General features: G+C 42.9%; 1 protein-coding gene across 5 annotated transcripts in view; it reads left to right on the top strand.

The window, feature by feature from the left end:
* Positions 1 to 16679, top strand: part of LOC104691130 (protein spinster homolog 2) — a 135061-nt gene that overhangs the window by 83556 nt on the left and 34826 nt on the right. For 4 of the 5 annotated variants that reach the window (XR_005603402.1, XM_039562943.1, XM_039562942.1 and 1 more), the window contains exons 5-9: positions 1567 to 1633; positions 4217 to 4359; positions 5515 to 5667; positions 7238 to 7427; positions 12946 to 13011. Coding sequence is in view for 4 of the 5 variants with exons in the window: in XM_039562943.1 (XP_039418877.1) it covers positions 1567 to 1633; positions 4217 to 4359; positions 5515 to 5667; positions 7238 to 7427; positions 12946 to 13011 (619 nt within the window). In the remaining variant the exon portion in view is untranslated. The remainder of the gene's footprint in view (positions 1 to 1566; positions 1634 to 4216; positions 4360 to 5514; positions 5668 to 7237; positions 7428 to 12945; positions 13012 to 16679) is intronic. The other variant, XM_039562945.1, reaches the window with a different exon arrangement.

Genomic DNA, 16679 nt, shown 5'->3' with positions numbered 1-16679 from the left:
GAATCAAAATATTTTAGCTGACTTCTTCTTTCAGTTGAGTTTCCTTATCAGCTCAACACAGTATCTGATTTTTGGGACAGGAGGGAATCTGTCATTATTTTTATTTTTTAAAATAGTGGCTGACCATCTATTGTGAGATTGTTGGCAGGCTGGCTTTGCATCGTTTGTATACCAATTCCCAGAGCTGGACAACATCCTGTGCAAAAGGGGCATTAGGGGTTCATTACCAGGAGGGAATACATGGGCAACATGTTCCAAACTCAGAGAAAATTTCTGGTGGTGCATTTTACAAGCTGGAACACTTACCCATGAGATAAAACTCACAAACACCCATTTGTGAGGAGGAAGAGAGAAACAGATACTTAACTGGTGAAAAGAATATTTTGCCAAGAGGACCAAGGATTCAAAGTATTCACATAGAGAATTCAGTGAACTAGAAAGAAATTATAAATATTCCTCCTGTTGAGCCTGATTCTGGGACTTCATTATCTCAATATCCAGCAGCAGCATGGATTACAAGGCCATGGAGGATAGGACAAGGGCTGTAACTGAAAGAGCTTTCAATTTGATGTTAGGAAAATATTCTTTCCCTGTGAGGGTGGGGAGGTCCTGGCACAGGTTGCCCAGAGAAGCTGTGGCTGCTCCATCTCTGGAAGTGTCCAAGGCCAGGTTGGACGGGGCTTGGAGCAACCTGGGATAGTGGCAGGTGTCCCTGCCCATGGCAGGGAGTGGAACTGCATGGGTTTTAAGGTCTCTTATATCCCAAACCAGTCTGTGATGATTCACGGTTTGATTTGGGGCCTGTCTCGGTAAAATGTCCAGTTTTGGGGAGGTTGTAGCTGGCAACCTCCAAAGCTTAGCAGACTCTTCAATAAGGGCGAGGGGTGGCTCATGGTTGCCCCACTGCAATCCTGGCAACTTTTAGCCAAGGCAATCTCAGCAACAAATGCAGCAGTTGTGAAAAAGGTTATTTACCTTCAGTTCATGTTGAGAGAAACGTGGCTATGTTCACCGTCAGTCTCTTGTGACGCACCTTTTGTCTTACATGTGGCTGAAGGTCTCTCATCAAACTTCTTGCACGTTCTCCTTGGTTTTTCTTCCAAGCTAACAGAAAATGGTCTCTTCCTGCATAATTAGAACCAAGTACTATTAAGTGGCAAGAAGAAAAATGTGGTGATGGAATATTATCTGTCCTTGAAGGGCACTATTTAACTGAAAGCTTGAACATAAAATTGTTTAATATTCATATTAGCACAGAGAAAGGCCTGATGTAGAAATGAAATTGGGAAATAAATCTTGTTTGAGTTTTTGTTTCCATCCACTGTAGATTGAAAGGTCAGCTATAAACTTCCAAATTTCCATCAGATTTGGACATTTTTAGATCAGCCGTGCTGGGTAGAGTCACGTACTAGTCACCATCTGCTTCAATCCCCATATTTCTTCCTGTAGGACAAGAGAGCTGAGGACACACAGTTGGTTATGCCTCTCTTTGCCTTTGTCTAAGAACAGCTATGACTGTGGCACACTTAAAGCTCTGACCAGCTCTCATCTTGGCCTTTCTTGCAGTGGCTTGGGATACATCACTGGGTCGAGTGTGAAGCAGGTTGCTGGAGACTGGCACTGGGCACTGCGGGTAAGTCCCTCTTAATGACACATCTTAATGAGAGTTGGTTGGTTGATTGGTGTTAGGAAGAGTTCCATCACACAATGGCTCAACCTGTTATTATATCTGGAAGGTAAAGTATTGGGAATTACATCTGTGGATGTTAAGTGCATGGCAGATGCACTCTCTAAGCAAAGGTGTGTGGGCTTGGCTTGTGGGACTTGGTGTTTTCCCTGCTTAGGAGCAAGAATTTTCCAATCACTTTGTTATCAATCAATCAGTCATGACTTCTTGATGGGGACAGGAAGACGAGACATTGGCCTTAAATCAACTCCACAGTCTTTCAGTCCCCTGCTGTCAAGAAACTCTGAGAATGGCTTCCTGCTTTGAGGAAAAAACACTTTGTTCCAGTTTCCGCTTGTTTTTCTGCCCTGAGACAGTCAGTTTCCTTCTATTTTAACCTCTTGGGACCCTGATAAATGGGCTGAAAAGACAATCCACTCCAATCACATACTCACAAACAGCTTCTGCACACAAAGATGTCTTGAAAGAGCTGAGAGGAAGTGGCCCAGCAGAACTGGTTTCTGACCTTTGGTGCTGTGGGTGGCACGTGAGGTGCATTCTTTGGCTCTGGCACTTCATGGAGACCATGAATCTCATGAAGCTCAGGCCAACAGCGTTTATAACACCAGGTGAAGAAATACAGGGGTTCCCATCTGAAGCAAACATGCCCTCTGTGACACAGGCCATGCCCCAGGTAAGCAAAGCTGGGAACATCACCATGAACAGTTCATATGGAGCTGGGAAAGTAGAGGGCAGTTTCCAGCTATGCACCTGGAGTGGAAAGTGGAGTAGCCTACAGCTTCCCACCAAGAGGATGCTGCCTCATTAGACAGCAGAAATATTTAAGAGTAACATGAACTTTTGAGCAGAGGCCAACACAAGCAGTGAGAGCCCCAAAGCCCCTCCTCTGGTCAGTGGGCTTTAACTGGAGCGCTCTTGGAAAGCCCAAACCTGTCTGTAAAACCCAAATGGTTAATTTGTGCAAAGAGATCATCACTAGGGACTTTCCAGGTGGTGTCTTCACAGTTACCCTGAGAAATCCAGAATATCTGCAAGACTGTATCCCTTACAAGTCATGATTTCCACTATAAATGACACATTGGTGCAGGATTCCCTGGCTGTATAAAATCTGGGGAATCTGATGAGCTGCACGCATCTGTGATGGTTGCTTTGGACACCATTGCTCAGTTTTCGTAGTCACACAGCACACAGAAAAAGCTTCCAGACATCAGGGTAAAGCAGCTTCCATCCCTATGACAATTACTGTGCTCTTGCAAGATGGGAATGATTCCCCAAGATGATGCTTCCCTCTATGATCTCCTGTGGGCTCCAAATCCAGAAGAGGTCAGGAATAATCCATACTTCAGTGGGCTGAAAAAGACAGAAGGACACGTGGGCAAGTGGCAGCTTTGTCCCTGGATCTAACAATAAAGCAAATGTTTCACTGGAGCGTTACTGAGTGTTCATGGATATTGTCTTGGTAGGTACTTAAGATGAAATTTTTTAGATAAAAATCAAAGAGACTTGAAATCATCTGGCTGTAGAAAAAACAGCATTTCCAATATTTTTTACCAGTGCTGTGTCTTGTGTTCAGCTGTCATAAGGATACTGTATCAGGCTTCAGTGTATTCCTGGATGAGGGATTTTCCTGGCTTTTAAGTTCTGAAATACTTTTGTCTTTCGTTCCCTAGAAGGATTGTGTGTTTGTCATCTTTGGACATGAAACACTGCTCCATGTGTAAAGGCCATTCTCAGGTTAATAATGGAAGCATATTTTTTTTGGAACAGGAATTCATTTTTTAAATAGCATATCTAGATGAGATGATAGTTCAGTGAAATCCATGGTCCTGTTTTCCTGATGGAACTATTTTCCATTCTGACTATAATGGAATTTCAGTGTAAAAACAAGAATAGTTTTTATAGCTTGCAAAACACTGGGATCTTTGTATGTTTGCCTAGTGCTTGGGAGAAAGGATCGGATACTGGAAAACCAAGCCCTTGAATTAGTTGTTTTCCTATGTTCCAGCCTGAATTTTCTATTTTTCTTGGTCTGTTGTACTGAGGTAACCTGAGGAAGATGCCTGAAAATGGGAAGCCATTGTGGGTTAGCTGGAAGAGGGATGTATGTCAAGCAAGGATTTTCAAAGCCAGCATGTTCCCTACCTCCAGAAATCTTTCAGCTGGTCTGATTGCCTTTTAAAGGTTTCTGCACTCACCTAGAAACCAGCTGATCTCTTAGTCCAGCTGGGAGTAGGTTTCCAAAGAGTTAAACATCACTGAAGAATCATGTTTAGATGAATCTTGGTACTTATTAACACAATGGGAGTGCCTTAATGAGAGTATTTTCAAAGCTGCATGTTTCCGGAGTGAGATAAGAGAGTCCAGGGAATGACATGGAGGAAGGAAAGGAGCAGATGCCTCCATGCTCACAGGTTCTGACTGGCTGTGAGGAACAGTCACTGAAACCAAACTGATGTGTTCTGCTTCTTCCTGACCAGTCAAAGCAAACCCTCCTGACTCCTGTGCTAATTCCCTGCTCCTTTCTTGCAGGTATCTCCACTCCTAGGAATGATAACAGGGACACTCATCTTGATATTTGTGCCTGCTGCTAAAAGAGGAAATGCTGAACAACTTGGGGGGCAGCTGAAGGCTCGAACTTCATGGTTGAGAGACATGAAAGCATTGATTAGAAAGTAAGAGCACTAGTAATAACCATGTTTTGCCTCTAATGTGTAATTGGAACATCCAATGGTCTGGATTTAGCACGGTGAGACTGGAAAGTGACAACATGCAGGGAGTTGCAGGAAGTTTAGTCTGTGGACCAAGGAAAGAAAATCACAGTTACATGAGGTATTGACTGCTGTGACAATGATGGATTCCAAGTTTTGCTCTAACCTTTCCAAGATTGACATCTAAGAAAAAGCCCGCTTTGTTTGGCTCATACTTCACACAAATCAGGGCTTTTGAAGTGTAGAAATTGCTGTGTTCCTGTATTAATTGTTGTGCCACTGTTGTTCAGACACTTAGATCCTTTTTCTTCTTTGAAAGAGCTATTTTGCTGAGGGGAAAAAGAGTTTTAGCAATTTAAGAGAAAAAAACACACAGAAGCTTGCACTGCAGCAAGTTTCAATGTATGTGTTTATACAACCATGTGTGACTGAATCCATGAGAACTGAATGTGCTTGGGCACTTGTATGTGTGCATAAAGGTTCACACGTTCATGAGTGTTTAAGCAGCTGCACTTCCTTCCAGAAAGCTGGCCTGTGAATGTGCAAATACTTTCACCTCTGAATTCAAGGTTACCTTGTAATTCTGATGGGAAACTTGTGATGTCCTTTATTTTTAGAACTACTGGCTAGAATACCTCCCTGGTATTCTCATCCAGTGTCAAAGGACGATGAAAAGTGATGATAGATAATTTATCAATATTTCTATGTTACTGCTTTTGGTAGTTTATGTAAGTAGTAACCATATGGTGGCACGGATGGGGAGGGAGAAGTGAAACTGCTCATCCAGGTAAACAGGTGACATTAGGGTGAAAACCCTGTAATTCACGTGTGTCTTAGTGACCAAGTACTGATTGTCTTCTCAAACAGTCCCTTGAAAAACAGTCCTGTGAAGCATCTCTGATGAGTTCAGTATATTATTATCAGTGGAGCATCACATGTGAATATTCCATGCTTCTTATTCTCCATTCCTTTGTACCTCGTGTTACCCCTGCCCCTTGGCAAAGGGAGGGGGCAAGTGTGGGGGAACACTGGGCTTTGTCACTGAAGCATTGGCTCCTGCATGAGGCTCCTGCTTTTTCACTTTCCCCACTAAACCTTCTCTTGGTTTTGTCTCCACAGCCGCAGCTACGTGTTCTCATCCTTGGCCACCTCAGCTGTCTCCTTTGCCACAGGGGCACTTGGCATGTGGATCCCTCTGTACCTTCACAGAGCACAGGTCGTGCAGAAGACAGCAGAGACCTGCAGCTCCCAGCCCTGTGGCACCAAAGATAGGTGAGAGTCAGAGTCAGCTGCTTTACAGACAGGGAGAGGGGGTGGGGGCTTATTTACCAGAGGAAGCAGGCAAGTCCCACAGAGACAAAGTACTAGAATGTCTGTAATTTCCTCTAGGTCCTTGCAACAATGATAGGAAATGCTGGGATTGTAAACTAGGTTTTATTTCTCTATTTCATTGCATGAAGTCAAACCAAGGGAGAAGCAATGACCTCAGCTCTGTCTTAGTTCCCAGGCTGCGGTGCAGAGTAGAAAAGAGAAATCCTCTAAGGAAGATGTTTGGAGAGCTGAGAATTTGGTTTCTTAATACCCATCTGTGACAGCAGCAGAACAAGCTGGCAGGTTGGGAAGCCCCAGTGGTGGCTGTAATTCAGAGGTTGGAATGGTTCCCCTAAAGCTGCAGGGACTAATCCCGTAGGCTTTTATTTCTGTGTGAGGCAGGACTTCCCTGTTCTATTGCTCTGTAAACTGCTTTGTGTTCTGAGTTTTGCTGAAGAATGTCCCAGAGATCTGGGACACTTCGGGCTGGAGTGTTTGATGTTATACAGTGGTTTGGGTTTTCAGTTCTGGTTATGGAATATCACTTGCAACTCATAAGCTATGAAAAGTAATTCATTTTGTGATTTACCATGGTGGCACAAACGAGAAAATGCTATAAAAGCTTTCCTCCAGGTAAATAAAAGATATTAAAAAATGCCTTTTGTCAGCTCTTTTGCTTTTTAGCTCATGAGGGAAAATAATATTAGGAAAACCTTCTTGCTGGAGCAGACATAATCCCATCTCAATTAAAGTAGTTAGTGGTGTGGAGTCCCATCAACCAGAGTGTCCAGCAGGCAATCTCAGGCTGTTCCACAAAAATGCAGTGAGCAAAACACACAGCTCCAGCTTGACTGCCCGTCTGCTGTTTACAAAGAGAAGTTCCCCCTCCTTGATGACACCTCAGTTTTGAACTCCCCTCAAGCTATTCTAATGTGGTTGCCCAAGACCCTGTAATCCAAATCCTGCACATATAATATGGAGAATCCTCGTGGCTCTTTAAATTGAAATGAACACATTTCAAATGTGTAACCTAACAGCAAGAAGTTTCTTTGAAGTGGCCTGAAAGGACTTATAAAGTTCAAAGTACATTGGAAATCGCTGATATTTAAGAGACTTGTTAGGTTTCCTTGCCCTGCAGCTTCCTGGTGCCTGTCCATGATTTCCCCTTCCATGATCAATGTACAGGTTATTAATTAGTTTTATGTATACATTATTAGCTGTTCAGGGCACTTTGTAGGAATCTCAGTTCCACCCAAGGAAGCAGTGTGAGCCCTTTGCACTCCTTCACTTATGGATCAAAGCCTGTGTACAAGGATAAATTTCATATGCTGTGTTTTTCTTAATTGCAGAGGAAGAGGGCTAAAACATGAGCATTTGTTTTATTTAAAATTTGCAAAGTCATTGTGTAAATTTCCATTAGTCAGTTTACCCAAATAATTTGTCCAAAGGCTATGCCCATTTTAGGGAATAACTCAAAAAACAACCCACCTTTCTCTTATTTTCTTTTTTTTTTTTTCTTTTTTATTAATAGTTTGATCTTCGGAGCAATTACTTGCTTCACTGGTTTCCTGGGTGTAATCACAGGGGCAGGAGCAACCAAATGGTGCCGGTCAAAGACGCAGCGAGCTGATCCTCTTGTCTGTGCCGTTGGAATGCTGGGATCAGCCATCTTCATCTGTCTGATCTTTGTGGCTGCCAAGAGCAGCATCGTGGGAGCCTATGTAAGTATAATCCTTTCCATATGCCAGCCCCTACCAAACTCCTTACAAGACTGTGTGCATCGTCCCCTGCAGAAAGCCTGGGATGTTTTCTTGCCTTTGCCCTTCTGAATGTCCTTTTTGCCTCTTGGCATTCTGGCACTACCTAAGTGTGCTTGATATCTCAACTGTTTATCCCTGCTGCCATCAGAATTCAGAGCTCCATGGAAACCCACAGCCTTTGGGCTGTTTTATCTGCACCTCAGTCCACACCTTTATTGCTCTTGCCTAATGTTTTGGTACAGGAAAATTGAGCACTTCCCTTGCAGTGAGGGTATTGTAGCTGCAGTGGTACCAGATGACAATTACAGTGTAATTTGTCTGTGGGCAAGCTTTTGGCTCCCTTTCAGTATCATTCATTCCATAACTAGGTGGATTGCAGCAAGCCAATATTAATTACCCAGTAATTTCAATTTGTTATCTATATTACCATAGCCCCACTATAGCCCAGGAACCTACAGTACTCGATGCTGCATAAAGGCAGATAAAAATATGGCCCCTCCCTGAGTGCTTATAATTGAATTATATAAAAAGTTATCAAATAGATCCAGATGAATAGAATGGTTTGGGTTGGAAGGGACTTTTTAAGGTCACGTAGTCCAACCCCCTTGCACTGTGCAGGAACACTTTCCACTAGACCTTGTTGCTGAGAGCCCCCTCCAATCTGGCCTTGAATGTTTTCAGGAATGAGGCATCCACCACCTCCTGGCCACCCTGTGCCAATGCTTTACCACCTTTGTAAAAAACTCCTTCCTTACATCTCATCTAAACTGACCCTCTTTTAGTTAGACTGAAGGGAAAAAGAAAAGCTCAACTGTAATAATCCAGCCTTGGGCTAGAATCTTGCTTTCAGTAGGGAGTAAAAATCCAGTCACTGAACAAGTCTCTGGTTCCCTTTTAATGTCACAATGAGAGAAGTCTGGGACCTGAGAGAAGTTTATGAAGGGAAAGCATGAGAAGTTTGGAGTAGTGGGATCCCTTCTGAAAGCTCACCCTTTGCTTCCACACAGCAGCACACACTCAGCCAGCAAGGAGAATTCATTTACAAGTAACCAGCCAACTGCTGTTCCTCATTTCTCTGTAGTTCAAGCACTGGCCTGGCCGTGGTTATTTGCTGAGTATTTCAGCAGCTGCCACAGTATGGGGAAGCACAACCAGAAAGAGTGGAAGCTCAAAATCATTGAGACAGAGCCAGGAATACCTCCTCTGGCTATTTAAGATTCAGGTCTCTGGTTTGTGTCCATGAACTAACATTTGAATTGTCAGAAAAATGATCTCCTCAGACAACCTGTGAGAGGGTGTTACTGGCTGGTGAATCATTAACCCTCCTTTCATTGATCTATCACACCCCTCAACTGCTCCCTCCACCTCTTTGTGCAGACAGAGCTGTGATTTTCTCCTTTTCAGACCCAGTGACAGACATGTTCATTTGTGGTGTTCAGTCTCTTTATACAGAAACCTCTCCCTTTCTAGGCTGGAAATACTGTTTTCAAAAATTGTGCCACAGGAGGTAGCTATTAGTCTCATTTTAATTTTTTTTTTCTATTTTTTTTAATAGCCATGTGACTATTCTGCATTGTTTAAGTATATAAATATAGATGGTATGATTTAAACAATCCTAGAAACAATTTATTTTATTATGGATGAGCAGTAAATCTAATAAAGAGTCAATGATTTGCAAAGGAAGTTACAACTGCATATGGAGGGGGTATAAGGAATATGAGCCTGTTTATGATGCTATTAGGCTGAAGCAGGAAGCACTGCCTCTCCATAGCCCTAAATACTCTGCTGCTGGAAACCTGATGCCCAGAAAGAGAGGACAGGTCTGTGTTGGAGCTCCCAGTGTCTCATAACACAAGGTATTATTGTGGCAGTGCTGTACTGAATTGAGTTTCCAAGGCAAGTTTCTAACACAAACTCTTGTTTTTCCATGCCATTCAAAGAGCTGTTGCAATCTTGCAGACTTCCAGAGTGTTTAATTCCCTTGCATTTCAGTAGGAGACCTGCACTGCAAGGTTGCATGGTGTAGCAGTTTCTCACTGCTCTTTGTTTTAAGTCTCATTGGTCCATAATGAAGGGGAGAGTGTTCTGTGACTGGTGGACAGAATGATGGGCTAGGATACCTTCCTTATCTCAAAATCCACCATAAAATCTCTTTCTGGAAACAATACAGTAAAATTTATGGGTTGATTTTCTTGTCTCTTGTCTTGACAGCTTGTCCTGGCTCACGTCCTTGAATTCTGTGTCTGTGAAAGGCAAGGCAATGTTCTGGTCTGTCCCCCAGAATGGTGGTATTTGCCAGCCTTCTGTACTGTGACTGTCCTTGGGCTTCTGTCATGGATCACACCATGCAAAAATTGACAGTGAATGTTTTTGGAACCCTCATTGGCTCAGGGCCTTAAAATTCTTACTTCCAAGCAATTAGGTGGGTCCCCATGAGATGACGTTCTCTCTCACTGTGAGAGAGAGCTGTGGTGGCCACCAGATCACCATCTCCCTCCCTGCTTTAGTTAACAATTGAGAGCTTTAATGCTGACTGATACAGGCATCAGCTTAAATGAAGTGTTCAGCACTCCAGCAAGAACCCGCACAGCTCTTGCTTTTTAATTTCTTGGTTTTATAGGTTTTATTTTTTTGGAGAAGACCTGCATTTCCATTAACACAATCACCCTGTCCCTTACATGCTGTGTGCTGTCTGCTCTCTTCCTCCCCTGGACACATGTACTATTTCTCTCCTGCTCAGTCCTCTCTTGCAAGTGATTTTGGTCCCTGGGGCAGTTGTTATTCCCATTCTGTAGCAGCCACTCCCATCTGAGGCAGGTAGACAGATGACTTTTTTCCAGCCAATCTTTTCATACTGATCCAGTAAATTATTGGCAGTGGTAAAGTGGCTGGCAAGGTGGAATAAAATGACAATTCTGTATCATTTAGCTGCCCAGACACCGGTACTCCTCTCTTTTACTATCTTGCTTGGCTGTATAGTCCAATCAGTTCTTACTCAGTTTGCCTTGCAGCGTGTGGATTTGTGTGTTGTAATCCAGCTCCTTAAAGCACCAATTTGCATATCTGTAAGTCCCACTTTTTCTGAAATACAAACTCTTTGAAACTTGGTTTTCAAACCTGTCCCTGGAAACCCATTATCTGTGTGGCATCATCATCTCACTCTGCTCAGACATTTCAGCTGCAGATTTTACACTTGTTTAAATCTCCAAGTGACTGGAGAGAGATGCTCTGCTTTGCCTTCCTTTTGACACTGTTCCAAATTCCTCAATTTCAACATCTATTTCAATTCCTCAAAGACATTCTATGATCTTGCAGAAACAGCAAATCCCAGGGTAAAGCCTTGCCAGAGAGCTTTTACAGCATCTCAGTCTCAACCCCAGGGACTTCCTGTTTTCATGTTGTTGGTGACCTGCCTGCTTCTGAGGCATCAATATTGCCCAGAACTGAGCTGGAGTTAGAATTGCTCCAGATTCAGGAGTACATGAGGGTGTCTCACCTACCATTTCAGAGAGAAATACAAATAATGAAGATTTGCAAACAGTCATGGAAGGAGTTTGTAACCTGCTTAGAACTTGCTGTGAGAGCTTCAGGTGTGTCCACTCTGAAACCTACTTTATTTATCATTTCTGGCAGTCAGAATTTGCTAACTGATCACTTAAACAGAAAAGCACAGATGAGCAACTGGACACCAAATGGACAGGGTGAGATGTTACACAGCACAGCTAGAGTCAGAAACAGATCTATTTGTAGAGGTGAAGTCTCAGTATAAAATGAGGTTTCAAAAAGAGTGTGAGGAGTCAAAACCATGAGCATTTCAGGAGCTATTATCTGCTGTGGGGCTGCCTTATTTGCTGTAAGCATCCCTAGAGTCTCTCTTCTGCAGAAATGCCACATATCCTCACATGCCCTTTGCAGTGAACTCATTTTTATAAACCCCCATCAGCAGCTGAAGGACAGATATTTTTTAATGTCAGTATCTTCTATCTACTTTTTGATCTTCGTGTTCCTCTTTTCCTTTTACCAGTACCCACCTATTAATCTCATGTTTCATGGATTGGTTGAAATACACATTCATCAACTCAGAACTAGTGTGCTCTGAAGTTTGTAGGATTTCAGTGATTTATTTAAAGGACTTGTGCTAAATTCCTGCACAAGGGACAAGTTCTACTTGCTGCCTGTGACAATTCAAATGTGTGCAGTTCCTATCAGCTCAAGGCAAGCAATTACCTGTTTGCAGAGCTGGGAGCAGGCAGGGCACGTAGATGCTGCATTCAGAAGTGTGATTCCATCGTTCCCAAGCTCAGTTTAGTCTCTCCAGCCACAGAATCCCAGCAACAGCAGCTGTAAAGCTGTAGCAGGACAGATTTCAGAGCAGGTCTGACTATGTATCTGGTATCCACGGGACACGTGGCTTCAACTCCTGCCAGCACCTTGGGTTATTGGATGTGTTCTTTCCTTGGCAATTGTCATTTCTGGTGAGAGCCAAGCTCAAGGCAGACCAGTGGGCAGTGGGAAATGGAAATGGAGATTTCCTAACTGACCAGCTGGGCTGTAATGACTGGCTCGGACACCATCACAGAGGAAGCAGATCCAGTCACAGAAAAAAGGGATAGGGAGGGAAAAGATGTGGGAAACAAAGACAATTTTAGAAACAAATAGAGGAAGCTTCTATAGGTCAGTGCGTAAGACTTGCTAAATAAAGCAAATTATTCCTGGCAGTGACATGATGGTCTGAGGGGTTTAGGCAACCTCAGCTGTTGTGTGGGAAAGACAGTGGCAGTGGTCACATCATGTCACAGGAGCCACTCTTGCAGTTCTGTGGCTTTTAATGTCTCTTACTGATCATCTCCACAGAGCCAAGGATTGTGTTTCAGCACAAGACACTGATGTTGCAAAGCCCATACTTAATTCCAGTCTCGACTGGACAGATATTACCCCTGTAATGCTGTTGGGGAGGGAAGGGATCCTCCACAGAGTGTGTAGAGAACCTCAGCTGGTTTGCTACAGAGCTGAACACATAACTTGGTTCCCAGGAATGGAAATGGCTGTGCTTTGGGGTGTTGTGGCCTTCTTGCCTTTTCTAACTGGCTTTTTGGAACAGAATGGTACAAGTTGGACTTGATGATCCTTAAAGGTCTTTTCCAACCACAACAATGCAATGATTCTAAGTATGCAAGCCTGGGGCTGTCTCTTCATGCTGGTTTTTCATGTTCTTCTAAAATCAAATGTGTCAGCCTTTTATTTAGCTGCTCTGTAGATCATAAACTTAGTTTACAATAACAACATTTCGGGCCAGCCCTCTAGAGCTCTGATACAAGTCTATGGTTTGTTAATACTCAGGATAAACCACAACAGCAACAAGGAGTATACTGCGTAGGTATAAGAAAAATAAGCAACAAAGGAAAGTTTGTGACAGGTTTTTTTCCTTTTAATGTCAAGTGAATAAATCTTCTCCTTTTTGTGTGTTTTGTTACAACAGATTTGCATTTTTATCGGAGAAACTCTTCTGTTTTCAAACTGGGCTATCACAGCAGACATACTAATGGTGAGTGCACTTTGGACCAGCATCTTTCCATGTTCAGAGCAGTTTGTCAACTTGCAAGAACAACCTGAAGTTTACAATTTCTTCCAGATCCTAGTCCCTACTTCAGCCTATTCTGGTTTTCATTATTATTATTTTTGCTTACTGAAACGAAAAGTGACATTGGGAGAAGGAGAGAAAAAAGATCCTTCTTGTCCTTTGTTCTGAGCACCAGGGAGAGATGTCCAGAAAGGACAACATTTCTGAATTCAAATAATTTCCCAAAATCTTAAGTGTTTGTGCAAAACCCCACATGCACAGAATTCAGGCAGCATTTGCTAACAGTCAGCATGTTTGTGAGCTTTGTTATCAATAACTCAGCTTTGTTCTGCAATAGGAAATCCTTGCCTCCCTCCCTCCCTCCTCCGACCACAAAGGCAGCCCATCTACCTACCATTCAACACATACACAATAGAAACCCACCTCTGGGAGAGCAGAGAGGAAAAGAAAGTATAAAGAATTTTTGGACTATGTCCACCTTATCCAAGAGGAAACTGTCAGGAACTTTTCAACTCATGTTCTTCATTTTCCATTCTTTCTCCACTGTAGAGCTTTTTAAGTCTTTCAAATCAGCAAGCTGACCTCAGCAGACCCATTTTCACATGAAATAGTCTGGACATTTGTTCAAGAGCTTTGCATGTTTTGTAGAGGTTTCCATCAGAGCTCATCAAATATAATACACGTTGAAACCCTGTTGTGAAGGAGGTGTTGCTTATTGTATGAAAAGAAAGGCACTAAGGCACCAAACCATTACAGGACTTTCCCGAGGTCTTTTGTCAGCTTGTTGACAGAATTGAAAATATAATCAGTCCAGCATCAATAGAAAACTCCCTTGGCTTGTATTTGTTGGTTATGTAAACATCAGCGAGGAAACAATCGGGCTCAGTATTCTAAGATGTAAAGATAATGGTGTTGATATATTGATTCAGCAAAGAACTTCAAGCCTCTGCTTAAGTTCTGTTTATGTTGACGTTCAAGGTTGTGTTTCTGTTTTAAAGTAGCTCTGCAGTTGCCATCACTGCATTGCCTGATGAACTTTCCATCTTTCACTCGTTTGTTCAGGGAACACTTTGAGAGGTGGGGTGGGGTGGTTAAATCCACTTCTCTCAGTGTGGGTAAAGCATAGAGGAACAAAGGTTGTCAGTGTACTCTGGTAGCATTGGATGGCTTTTAATTCCCAAGGTTCCTCCTGCCAGGTCAGCTGTGGTGGGACAGAGCTCTGTGGGGCTTCCCCGGGACTTCCATGGGCTTTTGCAGCTTGTGCTGAGTTCAAGGCTACTGTGGCCATTCATGATGTGGTATCTCAACACTTGCACAGATATGCAGCCTGGAGACAGCTGTGCTGAGGAAGAAATTACAGTACAATATGTGTAGCTGCTCATTCCTGCCTCCTGCCAGAGCTTCCTGTCCCAGGATCAATCCCAGTTCTCTCCACTCAGAATTAGTGGAGAGGTTTAAATAGCAGCTGTTTTAGACCCTCCCTAGCATTGGCTGGCACAGGTAAGGGCTCAGCTGAGGTGGTCCCAGCTGCCAGGAGGGCGGATCCTATCAGACATATTCAAGGTCATCCAGAAAATCTGTGCCAGAGACAGACCTGAAATTTGACCTGTGTTGTCTCAAGGTAACCCCAGAAGATATTTTTCAACCAACTGCTCTGTTATAGCAAGGGTATTAGGGCTGCCATCATTGTGCCATTTTAATTACAGAGGTTTTTTGTGTTGATTTCAATGTGACTTCGCTATCCTGTAGCTTTTTAACAGCTTTTATAGGATTTGCCACCTGTCTTACCAGCATCCTATAGTTAGTTCCATTTTGTAGGATGCACTTGCAGTTATTTATGTTGCTTTAGTGCAAAAGGGCTCCATAAAAAATGATTGGAAATAATAGTTTAATTTTCCAAAACACGGGAAAGAAACTAAAGCCATGTTAAAAATTGGATTTTGGTAATTGCTGCCAACTTTTCAGCTCATTGTTCTCTGGTCTGTTTAGGAAAATGAACTGAGCATTGTATATAATGCCCAGTTTGATGCATTAACAGCATGAGTGGACTTGTGAAAGTTTTAGAGAAATAAATGTAAACATCACTTAGATGAGGACAGGGCTGGAAGCAGATGGAAGAAGTGCAGGCAGATCACACAGGGGATCAGAGGGGGCTTAGAATGTCAATAGGTGAGAGCAAGGCTACAGCCACATTTGACAGACAGCTTGGTGGGAAGTCCTTGCCAGAGAGAGGTGTGGAAATGCTTTAGCAGATGCACTTCAAATGTTTGGCAAATTAATTTCTACTGATTACTATTTATTTGGTGTAATCAGAAGTGTGTCTGTTCTTGCCTGAGGGTGGGAAGGAGTTTAAAAGCATTATTAGCGTAAGCTTAACAACACTTTCATCCTATACATAAATATTACCTTGTTTTCATGGATAAAAGCTCTCAATACTGGCTGAACACCGTTCTTGCCGATTTCATTATGCCGGGAGTGAGGGGTTTTGGAAACTGCATCCCAGATGATTTCTCACAGCTCTCCCAAGATTTACAGATCCCATGACTGCTTAAGAATCTTATCGGGCAAGTTGTTACCCTCCAGAGGTTTTGCAAGTTTAATTTCCATGGCAAAACAAGGATGTTTGCTTATTATCTTCCAATTTAATTGTTGGCTCTTCCTAGCTCTGTGCTTGCATTGCATCTGCTGCTCCTCCTGCAGAAGGGTCGGAGCACAGCTCCTTGGCTTGTCTGCAGTCCAAGGTGCCAAGTGCTGGCTCTGATAAACTGTCAGTGCTGCAAAGTGTTCTGCACTGCCTGAGATTCTGAAAGGCTGATATTTGTTCCAAATGCAGATTTGTACAAAACAGGTCTTATTCTCCTGAGCACAACTCTCCATATCTCCTCCCAGGCACATGCTCAGATGGTGCTTGGGGAAAGGAGGGGCATTTTGTATGGAGCTTGCTAATTATGAAACAGATTTCATCAGCCATCTTTGCAAATTGGCCTTAAAATTACCAGAACCCCAAAGTAGCATTAAAACTGCCTCGTAACAGTAATGATGAATGAGCTTCAGTGCAGCAGGCAAGTGTGTAACACTCTGAGACATGTGTGGTGTGTGGGACTTTGTGGGAGTCTGGCCCTAATAGTGGGGGTTTCCTCCATAGCACATCAGAAATAGAGATGATGGACAGGAGCTTGGAATTTTTGTGTAAGAGCCATGAAGCAATTTAAAGTGCCTCTATTTCAATCACAGTCTCTTTAGGTCTTTGCTGAGAAAAGCCATCCTCAGTTTATTCATACCCCTGACATTCATGCAAAAAATTGCTCTGTATATTTCTGTTTTCTTTTAAAAGATTAGTTCTTTCTAAATGGTCATGACCTGCCATGGAGGAGCTGCTTTGATGTTTTGTTGTAGAGTCAAAGTCTTCCTCTAAGCTTGAAACAGGCATAGACTGGTGCTCAGTTTTGCCGTAGGCATGTAGGAATGTTGCTTTTATTCTGATCACTTTCCCTAAAAATAAAACCCAGTTATTTATTTAGTACAAAATGCTGCCTTATTTTTATAGCCAAAGATAAATTGCATTTTCAGAGGTTCTTGCTGTTGCTTCTCTGGGTGCTTCCACACAAAAATACTCCAAGTGCTGCAGGTTA

Source organism: Corvus cornix, chromosome 19 (genome assembly GCF_000738735.6).
Source record: "Corvus cornix cornix isolate S_Up_H32 chromosome 19, ASM73873v5, whole genome shotgun sequence".
NCBI lineage: Eukaryota > Metazoa > Chordata > Aves > Passeriformes > Corvidae > Corvus > Corvus cornix.
Note: the sequence above shows the minus strand (reverse complement) of the source record. Positions and strands in the feature narration are given on the sequence as shown.